This window comes from Fundulus heteroclitus, chromosome 11 (assembly GCF_011125445.2).
Source record: "Fundulus heteroclitus isolate FHET01 chromosome 11, MU-UCD_Fhet_4.1, whole genome shotgun sequence".
NCBI classification, from domain to species: Eukaryota; Metazoa; Chordata; class Actinopteri; order Cyprinodontiformes; family Fundulidae; genus Fundulus; species Fundulus heteroclitus.
This window is the reverse complement of record NC_046371.1, coordinates 22,298,333-22,320,514: the sequence shown is the minus strand read 5'-3', so window position 1 is coordinate 22,320,514 and position 22,182 is coordinate 22,298,333. Positions and strand designations below refer to the sequence as shown.

Sequence of the window (22,182 nt, the reverse complement as noted above, 5' to 3'; positions counted from 1 at the left end):
GCTATATATCCAGCTGTTCCCGTGAAGGTCGTGGAGGTTTGTTGGAGGCGTCAGAGAAAAACCAGCATCATGAAGACCAGGGAACACACCAGACAGGTCAGGGACAGAGTTGTGGTAAACTTTAAAGCAGGGCTAAAGTTATAAATCCATATCTTTAACTTTAAATATCTCACAGTCAAACCAAGATCCTAAAGTGGAAAGAGTATGACACGAACCTATGTTAGAGAACATATACCTGTGTGGATGTAATGCAAAAAGGTTTGGAAAGTTTTATGTTTGAAGGACACTGTGTCTGAAGATTAATTTTTTTTCTTTTAAATCACGAAGGAAAATAATTTGAAGACACAAATTGTATGGGTAAACCTAAAGTGTATGGTGGACCCCATGCAGTGATGGCCTTATTTGAAGGTTTATAAACTGAAACTTGAATCAGCAAGAGGAAGTTACTCACTTAGCTCTTGTTCTTTTGCATTTCTCCTTTTCTCTTGGACTTGAATTGCTTTTCTGCATTCCTAGAGTTCTTTGAGTGAGATTAAACAAGAATAAATTGAACTATAACAGCTCATACTCTGCTAATATCTGGGTAAATAAAAAAACAAAACAAAAAAAAAACAATAAGACCAAACTCGGAAGTGAAATATGTGTTAATTTTAATGAAAAATACAAGTGGCACATACAAAGTAATACAAATTTATAAAGGCACCAATGAAAGTAGAGTCAGCATCCTAACGCTATGAATAAAGTATTACTTATACACATAAAAGTGAGTTATAAAACATAATTGCTAAAAAGAAAGCCTATTTTCCTCATAGCTACTGTTTAACCAACATTCCTGTTTGATTTTCTGCTGCCTTTAGATTGTTTTACCAACCTTTTAAAAGATAACATTTCTTCTCCGTTTTCCGAGCTAAAACAACATAAAATAAACGGTGAGAATCAAATGTACAGGTGAGGAAAAAAAAGACAGTACAAACTTCATTTTCATTTTAAAGTGTCAGCAGAGTCATCGGGTTTGCCTGCGGAGAATTCAAGCAGCCTGTTTGAGGAGATCCGCCTTCGTGTCCTGCAAGATCATCGCTTCCTTTGTGGACACCTGAACCTTGGAGCTTTTTACAGAACCCCTGAGATCAAAACAGAGCAGACAAAGATTAATAAACTGCAGTTTTTTTCTGAATTTCAAAGTGCACTGTACGTGTTTTTTACTTCCAAAACCATTTCTTGTTCTTAATTTTCCACTTTACATGCCACACCATGTGCATGAATATGCAGAGGGCTTGAGCTTACCTGTCCTCCACATCCTGTACTGTGTCAGGGAGCTGTGTGCCCAGAGTCTCTGGAAGAAAAACTGCAGCAACCCCGGAGAGAATTGGAGCTCCTCCATAGATCAAACCTGGTAGCCACGGTATGTAGTCTCCTGTGAGCTGGACCATTGGGGCCACCATAGCTCCCACACGTGCCATCATGGACACCCAACCCATGCCACTTTGACTAAACGAGAAAAAGACATAATGACAGTTAAAGCAGAATCTGTGGTTTAGTTGCAGTACTAGTCAAGGGTTAATTACTGTCATAGCTCTTTCATGGCCATTTTTGTGCATTTTTGAGCTATCTAAGGAGAGCATGTCAGAGAACACCGTGCCTTGCAAAGTTTTACTGGCAAAATCTGGCAGAAATGCCAAAAAAATTATTTGACTGGCAAAATCTGATAGACATCTTTTAAAAAAATTTACATTTAGCTCAAGATACAGTGCCTTGCAAAAGTTTTCTCACCAAGACATGGCCATCCATTTAAAGCGTGAGGCAGTGCATTGATAACATTAATTAGAGAAGCAATTAAGAGGTCTGCAGTGAGACTGGAGGATCTGCAGAGATTCACAGCTCATGTGGAAGAACTTGTTGACAGAGAATGAATTTTGGAAAAAAAAAATGAAATTATGAAAGCTGCTGTTGAAAGAAAACCATAAAACGTCCCATTGCGGTTTGCCACGAGACGTATACTGAAACAAAGTAAATATGTGAAAAAGGTGCTCTGATCTGCTGAGACTAAAATGAAACTACAACCCGAAACCACATATGGTTTCGTGTTGTATACTACACATCACCCTGAACACACCATCCCCACAGTAAAACATGCTGGATGGAACTACATTTAGGACAACTGAAAAAACAACAACTAGTAGGGGCTTCAATGGACTGGAGACCAAGGCTCACCTTTCAGCAAGACAACACGAGTCACACAGTCAGAACTGCAATGAAATGGTTCACACCATTGCATGATTTGAATATAATTGCATAGCAGAGTTTTCAGGTTTTTGCTTGTAAACAAAAATCCAAAAATCACACCATACATTGTGTTTATTTGTCATGTAAAATCTCAATAAAATACGTTTTTGGCTGTAACATAACAAAAATATTTCCGAGGGGCATGACTAGTTTCGAAAGGCACTGTATGTATTTAATTCAAATCTGTATCAAATCCCCACTGAGGGCTGACAAAAATATACTTTGATCAGGGTCATTGCGACGCCTTTACTCGTTTTTCTTTTCTGCCGGTTTTTTATATAATTGAAGATGCACTTCAGATCATTTTTTTTTCATCTCCACAACCAAAATGTTCACTCCCATGTCATCTTGTTAGACACCAAATGAATGTACTAAAAACAAAATGTAGATTTGAATAAACGTTTGAGATCACTCTACTTGCAATCACTGTGTATTTGGAGCTGGCCTTACTTTCTGGACAATCAAGGACCTTTGAGGCAGGAGCTTGAACAAAGCTCTTGCCATAGGTTAGCTTTAGTTTCAGTTAAATATAGATGATATTTCATGATGACCTGTGATTATTTTGTGTTTATTTGCTCATCTGAAACTGTTTTTCATGTCCTTATAGATGAATTCCTTGATTTTAGGAACCACATCTTGACTGTGTAATAAATGTGTGAAGAAACACTGTGTGGTGTCACAAACGTCATATTTCCGAAAACAGATACTGTATAAATCTCATTTGACACATTGGCAGCCCAGAATAAGCACATACAATAAAATATAAGCCTGCAGTTATTGGCACTCATGACCAACATCTGGTTGCAGAACCTGTTCAAACCTCTTTGTATTTCTCTTGGCCAAAGGTCACCTGGGAGTTTCCAAAGGTCAATGTGAAACTCTTAGATGCTTAGGGTGGTGTTTTTTTTTCCATTGAAAACCTTCACAAGCCTCCTGAATGAAGTTTTTTCTCAAGTCCTGGCACGTAGCGTGCTGAACTATTATATCACAGTAAACCTTACTTCCTAGTAAATTGTGTCTATTTTGTTTCATTGTTTGTTTTGAGTGTCTCATTTCGAATAATAAAAAGTTATTTCAATGTGTCCAGTCTGTAATTAAAAACATGTCTTTACTGTATCAACCGTTATTGAACACAATCATCAGAAAAAATAGTTTTTTTCTTATTTAAAAAGATTTTTCCCTTTATAGCCTTACCAGTAATACTGCTGAACCACACTGCAGTGTTTTGAAAAAGTGTCCAGACACCTATTTAGTTAAAGAACAATCACAATGTTTTATGCATTTTGCTCAAATTTATGTCCTAGACCAACTCAAAGTAGTGGTAGCGAAGTTGTAAAGAAGAAGACAAGTCAATAGTTGGCTTTCTAGTTTTTTCTAATATAAAATCAAAAAGTCCGGCATGTATTTGAAGTTACCCCCTCGTTATGATAGACGACACCACAGGTTAACTTTATAGCCTTTGTGCAAAATGTCCTGAGGGGCGTAAAACAGTGCACATCACTCTGAACAAATCGACCCCCGAAAAAAAAAAAAACATGGTGGTGGTAGCATCATGCTGTGGATGGACTTCTCTATAGCATGGGCAAAAAAGCCGGTTGGGATTCAAAGGGAGATTCATGGAGCTAAATACAGGGCAATGAGGGAGTAATTCTTAATGGAGGCTGTAAAAGACTTGAGACTAGACTATGCAGCAGGGGGCTACCCCCCTTGGTGTGGTGTTATTTTTGTTAGTGTTGCACCGATACCGATACCAGTATGGGTCGGGGCCCCGATCCAACACTAAAATGGTGGTATCGGTATCGGCGAGTACCAACAAATAGGCACCAATACCATTTTGATGTTTGTATGTCACTTGAACGCAGCCTTCTCTCTCCCGACTAGTATTATACATGTTATATAAGTTCATGAAAGTTGCACTATTTTGGCATTTGAGAGCCAAAGCTCAGGGTTTAAAAGAGATTATTCAATTATTATTGTAATTTCACTGTCTTACAGTTGCACTACTATTATACATGTTATAATTTCAAAAATGTTGCACTATTTTGGCCTTTGAGAGCCAAAAGTTTATTCAACTATTGTCACCCATTCTAGGTAGGCAATAAAAAGTTCTACTACCCTTAGTAGTATGCATTTCTTGATGTATACACACACACACATCAATTTCAAACAGATGGTATCGGTATTAGCCAATACTGCACAGCCAGGTATCGGGTATCGGTATCGGGGTCAAAAATGGCATCGACACAACACTAGTTATTGTGTGTAGGTTCCTGTCTCATGACCTATGGTTCCTAGAGATGTGTGAGGCCATTGGTCACAGGAGCTATGCTGGGCTCTGGTACGCATCCCTACCTCTTCTTCTTCCTCCCTCCTGTCAGGGGCAACCCCACCAAGTATAATGCTAATGTACCCTCCCTAGCTTGATACTGCCAAATTCTGGCACAGAGGCACCCACACACTGACACGCAAATAATCCAAATGGCTGAAGGTCATACCAATGCAGGTCACTATTACAACTATGTGGCTTACTTTTTTTGATGCTGCTTTGATGCATTTTATGGTTTAAAGTCAATCTTAAAATATCCTCTTTGTTGAGTAAAACTGCCCTGGCACATGTACACGAAGCAGCCTCTCTTTATGAAATTAATGTTGCGACAGGATGCTTAAAAGGACAGTGTGTGACTAATTTGGCTTTCTATTCGCACAAATCAAGTATTGCTTTCATAAGTACTAGGGCTGTCAAACGCTAAAAAAATTGAATCGCGATTAATCGCATAATTTCAATAGTTAACTTGAGATTAATCGCAAATTAATCGAATATTGTATCTTTTTATTTCTGAAAGTGAAAAAGCCTATTAGGGCATTTTAATATATAATTTTGCAATAAATGACACTAGTGAAAACATGCTTGTACATAAAATATTTGTATTTTATTATTTTCAAGCACATTTCAGAATCGGAATGATAACATCCTGGTGCCATAAAATGATAAACTCTGGCCAATAATGGCTAAATTGCTAATCATAACGACCTTATGTTTACACAATGTGTAAACAAATGTGTAAATAAATAAATATTTCATGCCGAAATATTTTTTTGCCTCCTAAACAAAGACAGAAATGGTATTAAGCAGTTACATAAAAAATTGATACGTTTTTACATTAAATAAATAAAGTTTTTTGTTAATTTTTTCACTCTCTCTCACACACATCTAATCCTGAGCTTTTACACCAACAACAATTGGTGTCTTTGTATATTTTTGCATGCTGTTTATATCCACATTCATACACAGGTTTTTTTAAAGCCTGGAAAAGGGTTTAAAATTTCCAGGTCATTCCAGAGTCTTACACTTTGCTTGCATCTGGGCCAGGAGCTTAATACCCTTGAAAGAGAACTGTTTAGCACAGCTTGCATGTGCTGACACTGTAACTCCAGGGTATTTCATTTGGCAACGTGATTCAGCCTTAGTGTGTCAAATACAAAGACAACAATTTAATAAGCATTAAAGTACGGTTTATGGGTTGGGATTCTGCAATGTTATCAGGGTGTAAAAACTCATCTTCAGGAACCAAGCTCTGCTCAAAATGGTGATCTACACCGCATGATCTACTTTCAGCAGTTATCACAGGTTATTGCAACTGTAAACTGCATTAAAATACGGGCAGAGGTGCTCTCTCTGCCTTTACTGCCGTCTGCCCCTATGTCATTCTAAAGGGAGATGCACTGCAGCGTGAATTGAGGTGGAGGGATATTTCAGCTGTCTGTAGAGCAAGCAGGTCTCTTAATAACTCGTGTTTATCGTCACTTATTTTAGAGCCCAAATAATGACTTCACTTTCAGAAACAAGCCCAAAAAAACACAATCCACAACTCATGAAATTTACAAGCGACTTTAGAAAAAGAAGCTCAAAGTCGCATAAAATAAGCGGATTTGGCAACAGTATGTGTGATTCTGTTGTGCTAGTCTCTAGCATTCTTGAAACTATGGAAAGCGGCAAAAAAAACCAAAAAAAAAACAAAACAGTTTGCAGAGCGCTGCGGGGGAAAGAACATTTAGGGAACGGTGTGTGTGTTTGGCGCGCGATTAAAATGCGTTAAAAAAATTTGACGTTATTGTCTAACAAAGTTAACGGGATAATAATGCGTTAAAACTGACAGCCCTAATAAATACCTATCCTGCCAAAGTCTAATAATAATCACATCAAAAAAAGTGTTTTCATAGCTTAGAATAAGTAGTTACATACATTTGGTGGTGGTGCACCCAATGGAAGACGCCATGTTGCGTCGCCATTTTTGATCACAGTAGCTGAAGGGGGACACACTTGTTATCCTATAGTTTTTTTTTACCTGTATATGAAGATGTGTTGTTGGTGGAGGAGGAGTAGAAAACAAGCAAAGACGACCGTAGATCGTTCTACTTGCCGTGTTCTGTTTAAATGCAGGACCACCCTTTTTACCCAGCGAGAGGAAGAGAAAGTAACCAAGAAAAGATAAAGAAGTAAAAACCGAGAGAAAACGAGAGTCTATACCGAAGTAGCTATTATCACCGGATGTAGAGCACTCATGAGGGAGCAGGGATTCAAAATGGATGGAAGTTGCAGGCTTTCTGCTGGACAGCAGGTAAGTTAATTCAACATAACAGCGAAGTTTATTTTGGTCTCATATTAGAAACAGGGCAGTGTGGTGCAGCAACTACTCTGTCCTCCTGGCAGAGACAGCTCGTTCGTTCGTCTTCGTCTCCCTCTCACTTCATCAGATGGTCTGAGTCTGCAGGTTATCAAAAGCCACTTCACACAGCTATTAGCTATTAGCAGTAACTTGGTACCAAATACATGGAGGACATGTTGACCACAGACATCATATAAAAAGTTGATTTCTGTTATTGTGAACGTGAATCAGAGAAGATGCCTCATACCTGTGCTGCATGGAAATGTATTCTGGCTGATGTGTGTGTGTGTGTGTGTGTGTGTGTGTGTGTGTGTGTGTGTGTGTGTGTGTGTGTGTGTGTATGTGTGTGTGTGTTATGAATATAAGGATCAATTTGTTAAATCTAAACATTGTGGTCTTCATTATTTCATAAAACCGCGTCACATGTGAACCTTTAGGAACAGACTTTTTGGGGGAGTATTAAAGAGGTAAAAATAATTATATGAGAAAAAAAGTCCTAGGTCAATAAAGTAAAAAAAAAAAAAAAAAAAATGATAATGTTATGAGAAAAACGTCATATTATGAGAATTAAGGGGGAACATTTCCAGGATAGTCACAGTTTGCAGAATTATTTCACTCTTGGAGTAATAGGGCCAGGTTAGATTATTTTAAATATTTTTATTCTTTAGGAGAATAAATTCAGGAGAATGAAGCTAAAGGGATACGAAAATAAACCTGTAATATTACAAAAACAAAAATACTACGAATACAAAGTATATTCAGAGATTAAAGTCCCTCTGATACTGTTTAAGTGACTGAGTAACTGCAGATTTGCCACATTTAAGATGGCGGACGCTCTGACGCATCGCAGCATAGGCAGAACCCACCCAATGACGCGTCTACTTTTATATTATGTCTATGATGTTGACATTGTCAAACACTCTGTGGCTTCTGTAGGGGTTATAACACGGTTGACGGCGAGGTCACTTGTAATTAATTTAGCACACCACTAGATAGCTGTAAATCTTACAAACTGGGGCTTTTAAAAACAAGAAAGATAAAATAGCCCAATCAAAGTCTAAAACTAGACTCAATCGAGAGTCTATAACAAGACTTGAAAACAATTTTTTTATAGAGGCTCTTCATCCAATCTGACCTAGCTTGAGCTGTTTTGCCAGGAAGAATGGACAAGACTTTCTAGTGGTGTAAAGCTGATAGAGACATACCCCAAAAGACTTGCTCCCGTAAATACTATGAACACATGTTCTACAAAGTATCGACACCGAGCCTTTTCAGACTTATTTTGTGCTTGTGAAAATTCTTTAACACTATTTATCATGTTCCTTCCCCTTCAAAATTGTGCACTGCTTTGTGTTGGTCTGGTTACATAAAATCCAAACATACGTAATACATTGAAATTCGTTGAAATGTCATAAAACGGTTAACAAAAAGTTCAAGTTGTTCGAATACTTTTGCAAATCTCATTTGTCACATGTAAGAAAGTGGTCACTTATTTAACAAAACCTTTTACTGTTTATTCCCCATGCTGTTTGGATTGAGGTAAACTCTGTGTGACCCTGTTAATCTGTAATCTGCTGCCGACTGAACTTCATGTGCTCCTCTGCCATACATAAACAGAGCCGTACACTGACATCTTTTTTTTTTTCACAATTACGTTGCAAACTTCCTTGACTTTCTTTATTTTTACATTTTTGGGGTTCTTGCAGTTTATTATTATTATTATTTCATTGTATTTGTTTTGTTTTTTTTGTTTTTTTGTATCAATTATCATCGTTTTAGGGTCTTCAATCCTGTTTTAAATGAATCACGCTGTTGTGGGCCAATGGGATGTCCACGCATATCAAGGCCTCGGGATGTTAAGATTTACAAACAGGTTTGTTTTTTTGGCGCTTAAAGTTGGATGAGTGTTCTTAGTGGAGTTGAGTAAATGAGGTGCTCGAACTTTGCTCCTGTGTCGTCTTCCTTTCTCCTACACAATGTTTTAATTGTTATGCTTTTTCTTAAACTTATTTTCTGCTCTTCTGCATTAAAACCTACCGGATGATGGTTGGGTAAAGTTCTCCAGAGTAAAGGTAGCAGCAGTTGAAGGATGCAGCCAGACAGCCTTTGCCCAGCACTGCCAAACAGGTCCGTACGGTCTGTTTATCTAGACAAAAAGGAAGCGTTAAAGTCTGACAACTTTGCTGACTGCAATAAATATATTGAGCGTTTGGTTTACTATTGAGCATGTTGAAAACATTTACAATAAAATCCTTTTGATTTTAGTTGCTTTTATCCATTTCCACAGCTTGACACTGCCACTGCCATGTTCTAAGGTGGAGCCACAGTCTATCACGGCTCGAGTTCAGTCCTTCGCTTTATTCCGTGGTCTTCACTACGCTGTTTACTTCTTAATGTTTTCTAACAGGCTTCTGAGACTAATTAGGTGACTTCTAAAGACAGTTGAGGGCTCCTATTTAGGGATGTCAGAAAACAAATGCATGCAGCACTTTTCTGGTTAATAGCTTAAAAAACAGTTCATGTTTTTTAAATCTAATCCATAACTTTGCACTACTTTGTGTTCTGTCAATTAAAATCCCAATAAATACCTTACTGGTTTTAATGTTAGCAAATCTAAAAAAACATTCAAGGTATGTAAAGCCTTTTGCAAGGTATCATAATACCAGTGTAAGGAACGAGTTTCACACTTACCATAAGGTACTAGTATGTTGACAAGAATGGTGACTCCAGCAATGATGAGAGCGCCGCTTTGGGATGGCCGGCGTCCAATGAAACTCATACACACGGTAACAACGACTTTAGCCGGGATGTCGACCGCTCCAAAGATTACTTGGATCAAGTAGATGTTCACCCCAAATTTCTGGAGATCCATAGCAAGGCCATAGTACGCAAAGCTGGTTGATAACCTGAAACGGAGACAGGTTCTCACTGCAGGAGTAAAGATGGGCTTTGTTCATGTCTTTTTTAAAGAAAAAATCAGGATGAGTACCAGGTGGCACTGAGGCACAGCGTCATCATGCGCATTTTAGGGGTGCGGAACAGATCGAGGGAAGAATAGGTCCCCTGGGAGCACGACATTTCTTTTTTCATAGACTCCTGCAGCATCTATGGGTGGAGAAGGTCCAATGCACACTTCTTTTGTGAATAAAAAAAACCCAATTCCATGAAAAAGAGAAAACAACTTTGTCTTACTTTCACATCAATCTTTTCCCCTTCTTCATGGCGGCCATTAAACCTGGCTACACTTTTAAGAGTCTTGACAGCCTGTTCAGGCTTATTGTTTATTGCCAACCATCTCGAGGATTCGTGAAACCACCTAAAAGATATGCACATGTTAATTTGATTTGTTGATTTTACAGTTGCTATCAGAGAGCCTCCCAACTACACGGCTGTGTTTGTTGTCTCACCACGAGATAAGGAAGAAGACATAGAAGGGCAATGACACGGCCAGGGTTAACCACCTCCAGTCCGTGATGAAGTAGGCAATGGCTGCTAGGAGCAGCTGTCCCACCGTGTAACAGTAGCCTGTTGCCGTCCCTGTGAATGTTCGCACGCGGGTCGGGATCCACTCCACAACTTTGTGTGAAAGGATAAATGAATGAAAAACAATTTAGTTTCACACAGATAAACACGGAAAAGCCACATGGAATTTAAAAAAAAAAGTTCTGATTAAGTAAATGTAGGAAATATAATATGGAAAATGGATGAACAGACGAATGGATGTCTTCTTACTGAGTGAGAAGGTGTTGAGTCCCAGGCCGGACAAAGCCATGCCGCAGCCGAACCGGAACAGACAGTAGAGGGAGAAGGAGGGGGAGAAAGCAACACACGTTCCCGCGACCGCCATGAGCAGGTGTGAGATCATCAGGAGGATGCGTCGGCCATATCTGAGAGAGAAGAGTGATGTTTGGTGGGGAGAAATGCACATTAAAAGAATGCTGGTTTTCATTATTCTTTGAAAACTTTTGCAATAAACAGGCGAGGCCACAAAGTTAGAACAACTGATGGAGTTTTGGGTGTTACCTGTCTGAAAGGCTTCCAAAGATCAGAGCCCCCACGAGCACTCCTCCCATATAAATGGTTTGTCCCATTTGCTTTAAGGAATGCTGGTCACACACCAAATGCCACTAAAGACATGAACATACATCAAAATACAAACACGTATGTGTCTTGTACAATCATCTATGGCTTGATAAATAATATATAAAAAAAAAAAAACGGTATAATCGCAATGGTGTCTGAAAAAAGCAGCCCTACTTCGGATATAATGGTAGTGGTCATCTCCGTCATGTTATAGGACCATCCATCGGCACATCCCTGCAGGACCACATCGTCATCCTCCTGTGAGGTGGAGGTCCCATTCTTATCCAGGAGGTGCCACTGTGGAGCAACATATCGCTGGCATCTCTGCGGTTTCCCCGCTTCACTCAGTGGTACTGTGATCAGCCGAATCTCCGCTGGGCTCAGCTGGGACTCAGACAGGTTGGAATGTGCGCTGCAGTAATGAGGTGGCACCATGGCCACAAAGTTTTGCAGCAGGTTGTGACTAGCCATCAGCAGGACAGGGATGCAGAGGAGGGTCACATGCAGAACCTGGAAGCGACCCGTGCTGCCCACCTGTTCGAGGAGGTCTGCAAATGCCATCCTTCTGCACAACCACAACAACACTATGAAACGTAGTGATAAAACTTTGATTCTGCTCCTTTAACGTACTTGGATGCATCACATTGTGTGAGCATCTGTGAAAATGACAATTGAAATTTTATCAAAAATGTTAAATAATAAGAAATATAACAAACTTACCTGCTTGATCACACTTTGCTTTCTAAAGATGAGTTCCCCCAAAAAAACTGCTGCTTTATAATGTGCAGCACAAAAAGAAACTAGCTCAGTTCCATCCAAAATCCCCATATAAGTTATTTAAATGAGCGCCGCAAGAAAAACCTGGTTTTGTCACTGCACCATATTTAAATCCGTAATCGGCTCTCAAATTCCTCCACTTTTTCTCAACCTCAGGAATTAGGAGCTTTCTCTTTGGGCACCGAGGTAAAGCACAGGGTCCTTGCTGAGCAGATCCTGATGAATGATCTGAAAGAACTCCAGCATCCAGAGTGCAGAACTTACCAAACCTCAGCTCTGTCCCCTTTTTGCACTGAGAAAAAAAAAAAAAACTCCCTGCCCTTTAGTGACTACTTATAATGAGTGTGTGTGTGTGTGTGTGTGTGTGTGTGTGTGTGTGTGTGTGTGTGTGTGTGTGTGTGTGTGTGTGTGAGAGAGAGAGAGAGAGAGAGACACACATGTAAATGCACATGAGGTCAACCAAGAGACATTTATCTTTGCTATTTTTCTCACTGTTGCTCTTTGTGATTGGATTACCAACAAGTTAGCAAGATTAAAGTTAAACAAGGGGGGAAGAGGTAATGATTGGTGCTAGTTGCAAAAGATGCTAATCAATATTCAACTATTCAAATGCCCTTTAACACCGCAACCTTTCCTCCTCCTCTCTGCCACCTCGTGTTATTGCGCCGTCAATAAGTTACTGTGCTTTGGTTTGCTGATTACATCTTTAAGAAAAGGAGACAATTGTAGAAAAGGGCAACAAACTCCAATGCCTGTATGCCCAAGGTAAAGATATATTATGTTTGATCCGAATGCAACTTAAATAAGAGCTACTTCAGCCTTGTTCGTTTCCTGCAGATTAGTTTTGAGGAATGTTTTCTCTTATGCAATGATCAGCATGAGATGCCGGAGCGAATGAAGCTGCAGGTGCACCAAGGCTAAACAAGAAAATCTCAGTTTTTTCAGCTGTCAGACTCTGAAACAAACTGGAGCTTCTAAGATTAGTACTTCTTCAGCACATGTATTTTTTTTTTTGTGTATTTAAACTGGAAGTAAGGCTAAACGGTGTCTGAGCTGTTTACTTATTTCCATTTCCATTGTGTCACATTATAGCCACAAACTTTGATGCGTTTCCTTGGGATTGGTTGTGATAGAGCAATGCCAAATGTTGTAAATGTTGTATTTTATTCAGCCACATTTACACTCACACCCCTAAATGAAATCCAGTGCAACCAGGACAATTTAATCTCAGCAAAAATACAGCTGCTCTGTGAAACTGTCACTACACTCTGAGCATACCATCAGCTTGGCAAAACATGGTGGCAGTAGCCTTACGCTGGGGGGTGTTTTCTTCAGCAGTGGCAGAGAAGCTGGTCATTGCTGATGGGGGGATCAATGAGGCTAAATAAAGGACATACTAGAAGAAAACATGTACGAGAATATTTCAGTGTCTAAATATGCAAATCTGGTAAAGCCTGCTGCTGTAACTGAAGCAAGTCATTATTTATTAAACATGGAGATGTTTTAAAAAAACAACAACGCATTTTTAATTTTTTTTGCAAAATAAAAAGGTTTACTTTTTAAATATTCCTCATGTCAATCCATGTAGTTATAATGTAGATATAAACATTCTGTATGAATATGTACAAAAAAGGAAAAAGCAAGCAGAAGAGAATTATATGCCAGCCCTTTTGTTTAGATTCTTCTTTTCTTTATGCTTCCAATTATTTAAAGAACAAGGGGCTGTACCAGAGGGGGAAAAAAATAAATCCTCCTAACAGAAACCGCTAGAGGATGTTTTAAGTACAACCTTAATGTTTAACAGAGAACATGTTTCAACACTTTAGTGGGCACCATACATGGGAGACTATGCAGATCATGAATCTGATCCTAGAGGTTTCTGTGATGTCTTATAATCCGAATATTAAAGCCCTTACATCCATTCTTTGTACCCTCTTATCTTTGCATTGCGGTGGGGAGGGGTGGGGAGATTGGTGCCTATCTTAAGCGGTCATTTGGCGACAGGCAGGGTATGCCTTGGACAGGTTGCCTTTTAATCACAAGACAACACAGAACCACACAGGACACACAATCTTGTAGAATACGTTACCATTTTTTCATCTTGTGACCACAAACTCCAATCTCTTTCAGTGAATTTAACCAAATATAGACTAAAACAAAGTCATGCATTGTATACATGGTTTTCAAATCTGTCAAAGCGTGTGAAGCACAAAAACAAAACAGTGCTTCACCATCTGCATTTATCATTATTATTCATATCTGTGATTGACCAAAGTACTGAGGCAAACTGGGGAAACTTCAATAATAAAATAGAGACATCTTTCAGAGAAAATACAGGGTGGAAATGTTTAGCAACACAGGCAGAATTTTTGGCAGAAGCAAGGGGGGGACATGGCAGGTTAATGGAAGAATCCAGCAATGACATCATGTCAGCATTATACATGTAAGCATTATACAGAGGGAAGAGTGGAGAATGACACAGAAGGCGGGTATGCTAACCAGGGGATAATGTGGAGCAGCTGATGAAGAAGGAAAGCAGGGCAACTGAGGGAGGGAGACTAAATGACATGGAGGGAGCTGAAGTTAAAAAGAAACGACCAAACCGAGGGAAAAATAAATCCAGATGTACAGAGGACATAATGCAAGAATAGACTAAGAGACTTAACATAAAATAATTAATTAATATGAACCCACACGGAAATTATGAAAACATAGCTAAACTATTTCAAAACACATATCAGCTTTTTTACTTTTTTTCAGCTGTGTATTCAACAATATGTTAGCGTAACAGAAAACTGTTTCTGGTTTGAAAGGTCCACATAAAGTCATGTTTACTTTTTTACTTTGTTTACATTTAATGTGTAAAACTGCACAAACATTTAAAACTCCTATATCAGGTAAAATCTATTTGTTTTAGCTTTTAACTATGTTATGATGCTATTCCTACATCAAAATCACGTCCAGAGAGTGGCATCTTACTTAATTTGTGCATGTCTGAGTAATCCTCGTGAACTGTGCTCTCAGCAGCCCCTCCCTGTCCTGGAAACAAGTGGCAATGATTAGTCTACGTAGAGTGGTCACTACTCACCCCCTCCAGGAAGTAACTACCATGAACTCACCACCCCTCTCCAGCAAACAACGCCAACAAGTGAGGCTGTGTGCAATCATTTCTGCTCCAAGTTGAGACAAAGTGGCTCTTTTAGCACCTAATCTGCACAGCGACAGGAACTGGTCTTTTTTGATACCATGCTGCAGCAACTCTAGGGTGACCCCGCCTGGTGAGATGCTGCAGTTAAAGTCTTTCTTGGGAATTGGAAGAATAGCACCAGAAAACAATGAACATTTCATAAGAAATAAATACTCTGTATTTCTAAAGGCAATATCTTGTCATATTCACACCTCTAGTTGACTTTGGAAGGCTTAAAAGAGCATTATATGTAGCCTTATAACGCCGTTAGCAAGAGAACATTTTGATCCGATGGCCGTACTCTCTATCATTTTGTGCCTGGCAGTAGCATTTCATGTGTGTGCATGCGCAGCCGGCCTGGCTATGTAAACAAAAGCAACGCAGAGAGATAGTGTGTGACGTTTAACCATATTCCATCTAAAAAGATACCTTTAGTGTTTTACAAAACTATTTTTTAGTTCTATCTAAAATAATGAAATTCCACTTAATGCTCATTTAAGTTCAGTAAAGAGTGCCAATTCAAAAGAAGTGCTTGTGGAAAATCTGCCCTATTACAGCGGGAACTTGGTGGCATTACATTCTGTGCTGTAAAAAACAACAACAACAAAAACATAGTCATTTTGCTTATCCGTTCCTAGGTAAAATATGTACAAAATATGTCTGGGTTTCTTACAGTTTTTATTGATTGCTTTGACCTGTTTGAAGAAACTGGCAACCTCTCAGTTTTCATCATCACCATCTCAGCAGAGCAAAAGACACTTCTTGCAAATGAGTTAACCCATTTTCATTGGTTTGACTCATTTCCCCCGCTCTTTTGCAAAACAGTTAACGCAGATGTCATTCATGCAGTCCAAACTCCATTGCTTTAGCTGTTGAAGCAAAACAGAAACCATATGTTCCAAGCGCTTAGAAACTTCTTGATCAGAATGAAATCACTGAAGCACCTGATTGACACTTCTTTACACAATTTTTCAATTTGCAGTCAGTTTGCAGGCTTTACGTAAAAGGTGCCATGTTGTGTGTTGTTCTTTGCAAGCATGGATGGTCAACGTAAGGCAGATGAGAGTCAAAGAGGTAGATAGGTCAGGGGAAGAAGATTATGAGGAAGAGGAATCCATGTGTGGGGTGGCAGTGTAGCTGGAAGGGCCTGAAGTTACAGATGAAATTCAGGCAACTATGATTGATCATGTGGTAAATCATGGCCTTTCACTTAGAGGGGCAGGACAAAGAGTCCAAACTTTTCTCAATAGAAACAAGGTTGCTTCCATGGTAAGAGTTTTTCGATGGGAGAGCAGGTATTGCTGCTATACAGTACATACATCTCTATCTATTCCTATAGAGGAATTCTTCTGTGCATGGAGATGGAAGGTATATGATCACCGCCCCTATGAGCAGATGCCCTTGCTCAATGCAATGACTGCTGCTGCCCAAGATGTAGATGCAGAGGCATGTCAAGGATGGATCAGGCATGCAAGAAGATTTTTCCCTAGGTGCATTGCAAGGGAAAATATTGAAAGTGACGTAGATGAGGCCATGTGGCCTATTTGTCAGGACAGAATGGACTAGAAGGAACAAACAGCCCTAGTATTTTCTGTTGGAATCTTTCATTTTTTGGAATATTTCATTTGTTTATCTGGAAAAAAAAAGAATGAAGAATCAATAAAATTTGCATCACAACATATTTGCTTCTGGATCCATTTTTTGCAAAAAGGCAAATTTGATTACAAATGACGCTGCCATGTAAGCTGCGTACAGTCATTGGCTACAATGACCAGCAATGCTGCACTGATTCACATTGAGTGTGGTGTTTTGTATTTTGTTGCCCCTTGTGTAATGAATGACTGGAAGGGCTCAAACATGTGTGTGAAAGTTGTGTTGTTTGAGGGCAAAATCTGCTTTTGGATCATATGTTAAATGTTTTGGCAGAGTTGGAGCCTTTTGCAAACAAAATGTTTAATTTTGACCATTGGTGCCACTGTTTAGGCCTCTGCGTTAACTGTTTTGAAAAATGTGGGTTTTGAGTTGATTGCTGTGTCAAAGCAACCAATAAAAACTGTAATCATAGCAGGTTTGGGTAAATACTGTTTTAAGCTTTCTACCTCAACATGAGAAATCTAGGAGGTTTGAGATTAAGGCTACCAATGAGTAGGCCGAAAATAACTAAAAAAAAACGTGACTCTTGCAGAATCACTGCTTAGAATCGTGAACCTGGCGCACATCACAGAGATACACAACCCTGCACCCACGCACTCACCCACTCAGTGAATACATATGCACAGGGAGAACATGTATATTCCACACAGAGAGCTGGTATTAGAACCCAGGACCGTCTTACTGTGAGGCCAAGCACAATCAGTGGAGGCCAGAACAGATAATAAAATATTAATAATAATAAATAATGTGTAGCAAGACTCATCAACACAGTATTGCATCTGGAGAACAAAATTCATGTTAATGTCATTTCATACCTAATGGTACGGCAGGCCCAGGAGCTCAGTATGGCTGTAGATGTTGTATTCTGCTGATATGATACACTTCCATCTTAACATATTTCTGTTACAGCTTTCCTCCTCACTCCACATCAGACACCTGGCCATTTCTACCCAACTAACCTCACACCTTATTGGTTTTGGTCGGGTTTACCCACAATGCATTGCATTGTAGTTTCTTTCCCGCATTTGGTTCAGACCGAGCGCTGTCTTTTCAGGTTCGCCAAAGTTTGCTTCTTTGAATTTGATTGCACATTCTCATCTCCCCAGATGAACCGGACTTCTCAACAAAGAGTTGAATTCTGCAGTTCTAGTGTGCATGGACCCTGAGTGAAGTCAAATCACGTTGTTGTTTAGTAAAAAGATGGCAGGTTACAACTATGCAACTTGTTTTCCAACAGCAAGACCCCAGCATTTGGATTAAAGACATAAACCATCAGAACAAAGGAAGATCTAGCTCGTGATCTGATGACCTCGTGTTTAACTCTTTAATTTGGGAATTCCTGATTATTTTGCTCCACATCTTAGATAGCAGTTTTCCCAGCAGGCAGCATGTTTCTTTGTGGTTTGTAATTGCAGTGGAGTGCTGTTTTTTGTTGTTGTTTTATTTTCAACCTAGGCCAATTGCAGGAAGGCTGAAGAATCTCACAGCTGGATCAATACCAGCTATCTTTAGGCAAAAAACAGACAACTATATATATATATATATATATATATATATATATATATATATATATATATATATATATATATATTTATTGAATGAAGCTGCCAGTTAAAACTGTCATGATATTTGCCGATTGAAACTTATTTCCTGTACATTCTCCTCCAAAGTTATGTATCCTTCCAATATAAAGGGAGTCAGACTCTGCGTGAGGGGGCTGTGGGGGCGAGTGGAGTCATTTCTAGCATTAAAAGACTGAATTATTGAGCGAGACACATTTTTTTTTTTTTTTTACCAAGAAGCTGTTTTCTGTCTCTCTGTAATATATTGATCAAAGCATGTCTCGAACATTTCATTTAGACCTCAGGAAACCCTGCACCAGGGCATAATATGTCTCCTCAAAGACACAGCTACAAAGTGAACCAATTACAGTCAGTGACTCCTCAAAGAACATGTTTACCGACCCACAGATTGGAAGTTTACTTGGTAAAAATACAGCATACATGGAAACCCAGTTCAAATCTACAGAACATTGCGTAACTGTGGTTATCTGAAGCGCATACAGTGGAATTAATGCCTGATCTTTGAACTCAGTGGCAAGCCCATAAGCATGGAGTTATCTTACCCTTTATTACACAACTAAAACTGTACTATACCAGACAAAGTTGTCTATCAGTTAGTCTTGTTGGTTGTTTCGCTCAAGTTCGGACATTCAGCACTGACGTCATAATCGTTGTGCAAGCAACACTTGTTGAATAGAGCTGTATAAATCATCCATTCTAAGTCAAGTAATTATGCAACTTTTTCTACTTGTTTCAGAAGTCCCACAAAACTGATCTCTTCATCAGTGTTAACGGGGCTGTGAAAGTGTTTTTGCCTCCTTTCAGATTTCTTCTATTTTTGGATGTTTTGTCCAACTTAAAGGTTTCACTTAGAAACTTCTAATATTTAGGGGGTGGTACTATTTCATAAGACCAGATATCTTAGGTGCTGAGTGTATAGCTGCTAAAACAGGTTCACATATGCTTTCATGGGTTTTTCCACCTTACTTCCAGGAATGAACTACTCTCCTGCTGCTTCCTTTAGATGTCCTATCTACTTGTTGACATTTCTAGTGCTGCCACATGTCACAGCAGGGCTGTTAATGTTCACATCTTCAAACCTTGCCACAGCAAATTTGCCACAGCAGCTCTCTAAACCTGCTTTATGTTTCTTACTTTTTATTTAGCCATAAATTGCTCAAATTATTGCAAGGCTTAGTGTTACATTTACATTCTCCCTGGTTAGTTCATATAAAGTTTAACCTTGATGTGTGAAATTTTATTGATTCTTTGTACGCCGTTCTTCCTTTGAGGATTACCTAGGACAGTTTCTGTTTATTATTGGTCCCAAAAAAAAGAGGACTATGGCTGTGACTGACAACATACTCAGCATTTATAATACTTATATTTTCTCTCTGGTCGCAATCATACTTTAAAATTGTGCCTCACAATCTCTCATAATTGTTGTGCGCGCAAAGGTTTTGGGTCTGCAGTAATTAAACAAACTGGAGGTGTTCTTTTTTATGTTAACTGCTTTTTCACATTTTGTGTGGATAACAACACACACTTCAATGGATTTATTAACAAACAAAAATTCAACACGGGTTGCATCCCTTTGTATTCTGCACCCCCTTTTGACCATTGAGAGACTGACTCTCTCTTCCATTTTTCTTAACAAAGTGAATCAGTCAAATTGGATGCGGGGTGTCTTTAAACACTGATTTCCAAGTAGTCTTATTGATTTTCCATTTGATGTAGGTCTGGTCTTTTTTAAAGAAACTCCACTTTTGGTCTGGCCAGATGTTTATGGTTGTTGTTCTGCTGGAAGTTGAACCTTCAACCCCAGTCTCAAGTCTTTTGAAGCCTCCAGCAGTATCTCATCCAGGATGGCCTTGTATTTAACTCGTGTCAGCTCTGACCAGCTGAAAAAAAAAAACATGCCCACAGCATGATTCTGCCATCATCGTGTGTCATTGTTGGAGGGGTGCGTCAGAGGGATGAACATTATTAGTCTTCGGCCACATACAGCGTTCTGCATGTCGGCTGAAATGTTCCTTTTTGGTCTGATCTGACCAGAGCACAATTTTCCCATGTTTGGTGCGTTCTATACACCAAACGTGGGAAAAGTATACTCTATTTATTTTTTTCCATCCTAAAGCCAGATTTCTGGATTGTACAATCAATAGTTGTCACATTAACAGATTCTCCTATCTAAGCTGTGGATCTCTGCTGCTCCTCCAAAGTTACCAAAACTCTCTTTGCTGTTCCTTTGAATCATCCTCTCCTCTTCATGTGTGGCCTGTTAGTTAATGTGGGCAACTATGTTTTATTAATAAGGTGCACAGGACTTTATTTAAGGGTGTCACAGTAAATGGGCCTGAGTATGGTAGAATGTGTAAAGTTTGTAGATACACTGGCATGCTAATTTTGTAGTCCAGCTCATGACTTTATTATCATACTCTTAAATTCATTGAAAAACTTGATGGAGCAGAGGTGCTTTTATTATGCTGATGTTAGGATTTGTGGCTTTTTATTTAAGTTTCTGAGTACATCCGCTGCACTAGAGCAAACGTTATCAGGAAGAGCCTGTGATAACAACTAGCGTTAAGATTAACTGCCTCTGGCTGCATCCCGTCGCTGGAGTGCTGCCCTCACAAGCGCAGTGCCAAAGTCCTGTCTCCTTGTAAACTGGGTCTCGTGCTAATGTTGACACAGAGGTTTGCCGTAGGGCAACCTTATCAGACATCCACATCCCTCTTTTTGTGCTGCCCTATTTAACTGTGGCACATATTGTCCTTTTATTTATTTAGTTTGCAATGCTATCCCTTTGGTACATGCTGGACTTTTGTCCAACACGGTGAATCCTGAATTCATTCACATGTTGACATTTTTGGCAGGTGCAAAAATTATTTAAACAACAGCGGATGGGATTACTTACTCGGTCGTAGTCATACCTTCATGATAAAACATGTCATATCAATTAAAGTTAATGGAGGTGACTGTTAACATGTGAAGTTTTTTTTTTTTTTTTTTTTTTTTTTACATTATCTGACAAATTTAAATGTCTTATATCATCAAACAAATGTTAGCAAATACAGTCGGAGGATATACTAAAAAGTCTTTTTATATTAGGATTTAATAAACTTTGTGAATACTTTGCCCACCCTTGACCAAATATGAATTGATTGAGAGGATGCCGCCAAGTTCGTTCAGACAGGCAACTCCCGCCGTGCCGTCACGCGGGATTTTTCTCAAATGCCGCAGAACATATCAAGCATGCCCTGATGATTTGGGCTGTCCATTTAAGCTGAAAAACCTCTAGCTGCACCATTAATTTAATGCGCTGCCACTGGGTGCGTGGTTGTATTCAGCCTGTCCGACACCCCAGCACCCTCCTGTTGTTCCAAGGTCAGAGACCCTCTCCTCAATTCCTGATATGCGGTACAGATGTTGAGGGGGAGGGGGAGATGTATTCACTATTCCATGATATGTGTAACAGTATGATCCCAGAGTGATGAGATTGAAGACTGGATGATAAACTCCAACTTATACTACACTTGCCAATAAACATTAATTTAAATATCTGCACCCAAATTGTCTGACTGACCTGTGACCAAGCTAGTTTTTTCAAAGCTAATTTAGGATCGCTCGCCACATCAGGGCCTGATTATTTCCAGACATGTAGAATCTCGAAGCAGCCTATGTGACAAGATGAAATAGACAAAAGAAATCCTAATAAAATCAGGACACAACCTAAAGAAATTCAATTAGTCTGGAAAATCTTATTGAGCCATTTCTAAGACTGTGGGACTCCAGTGAACCACGGTGAGAGCTATTATCCACAAATGAATGGCAGGTCCATCAAAATCCCTCCCAAAGCACATCATTAATAACTCGTCCAGAAGGTCAGGAGCAACAGTTAAAGCACTGCGGGTCCCACATCAGTTAAGTTCACGATTCTACAATAAAAAAGAGGCATCAGGCTTTATAT

General features: G+C 39.2%; 1 protein-coding gene across 2 annotated transcripts; it reads right to left on the bottom strand.

Moving 5' to 3' along the window:
* Positions 1-626: 626 nt before the first annotated feature.
* slc22a6l (solute carrier family 22 member 6, like) lies at positions 627-12,124 on the bottom strand. 2 transcript variants are annotated; one of them, XM_036143143.1, is made up of 11 exons: positions 11,754-12,124; positions 11,208-11,598; positions 10,974-11,077; positions 10,683-10,837; positions 10,358-10,526; positions 10,143-10,266; positions 9,940-10,055; positions 9,642-9,856; positions 8,988-9,096; positions 1,285-1,488; positions 627-1,121 (listed from the first exon to the last, which is right to left on the bottom strand). In XM_036143143.1, the coding sequence occupies exons 2-11, from the start codon at positions 11,592-11,594 to the stop codon at positions 1,028-1,030; spliced, it is 1,677 nt and encodes a 558-aa protein (XP_035999036.1). In that variant the 5' UTR covers positions 11,595-11,598; positions 11,754-12,124; the 3' UTR covers positions 627-1,027. The 2 variants fall into 2 exon arrangements, with proteins under 2 accessions (XP_035999036.1, XP_035999035.1); XM_036143142.1 differs by having other exon boundaries at positions 11,208-11,595.
* Positions 12,125-22,182: the final 10,058 nt, after the last annotated feature.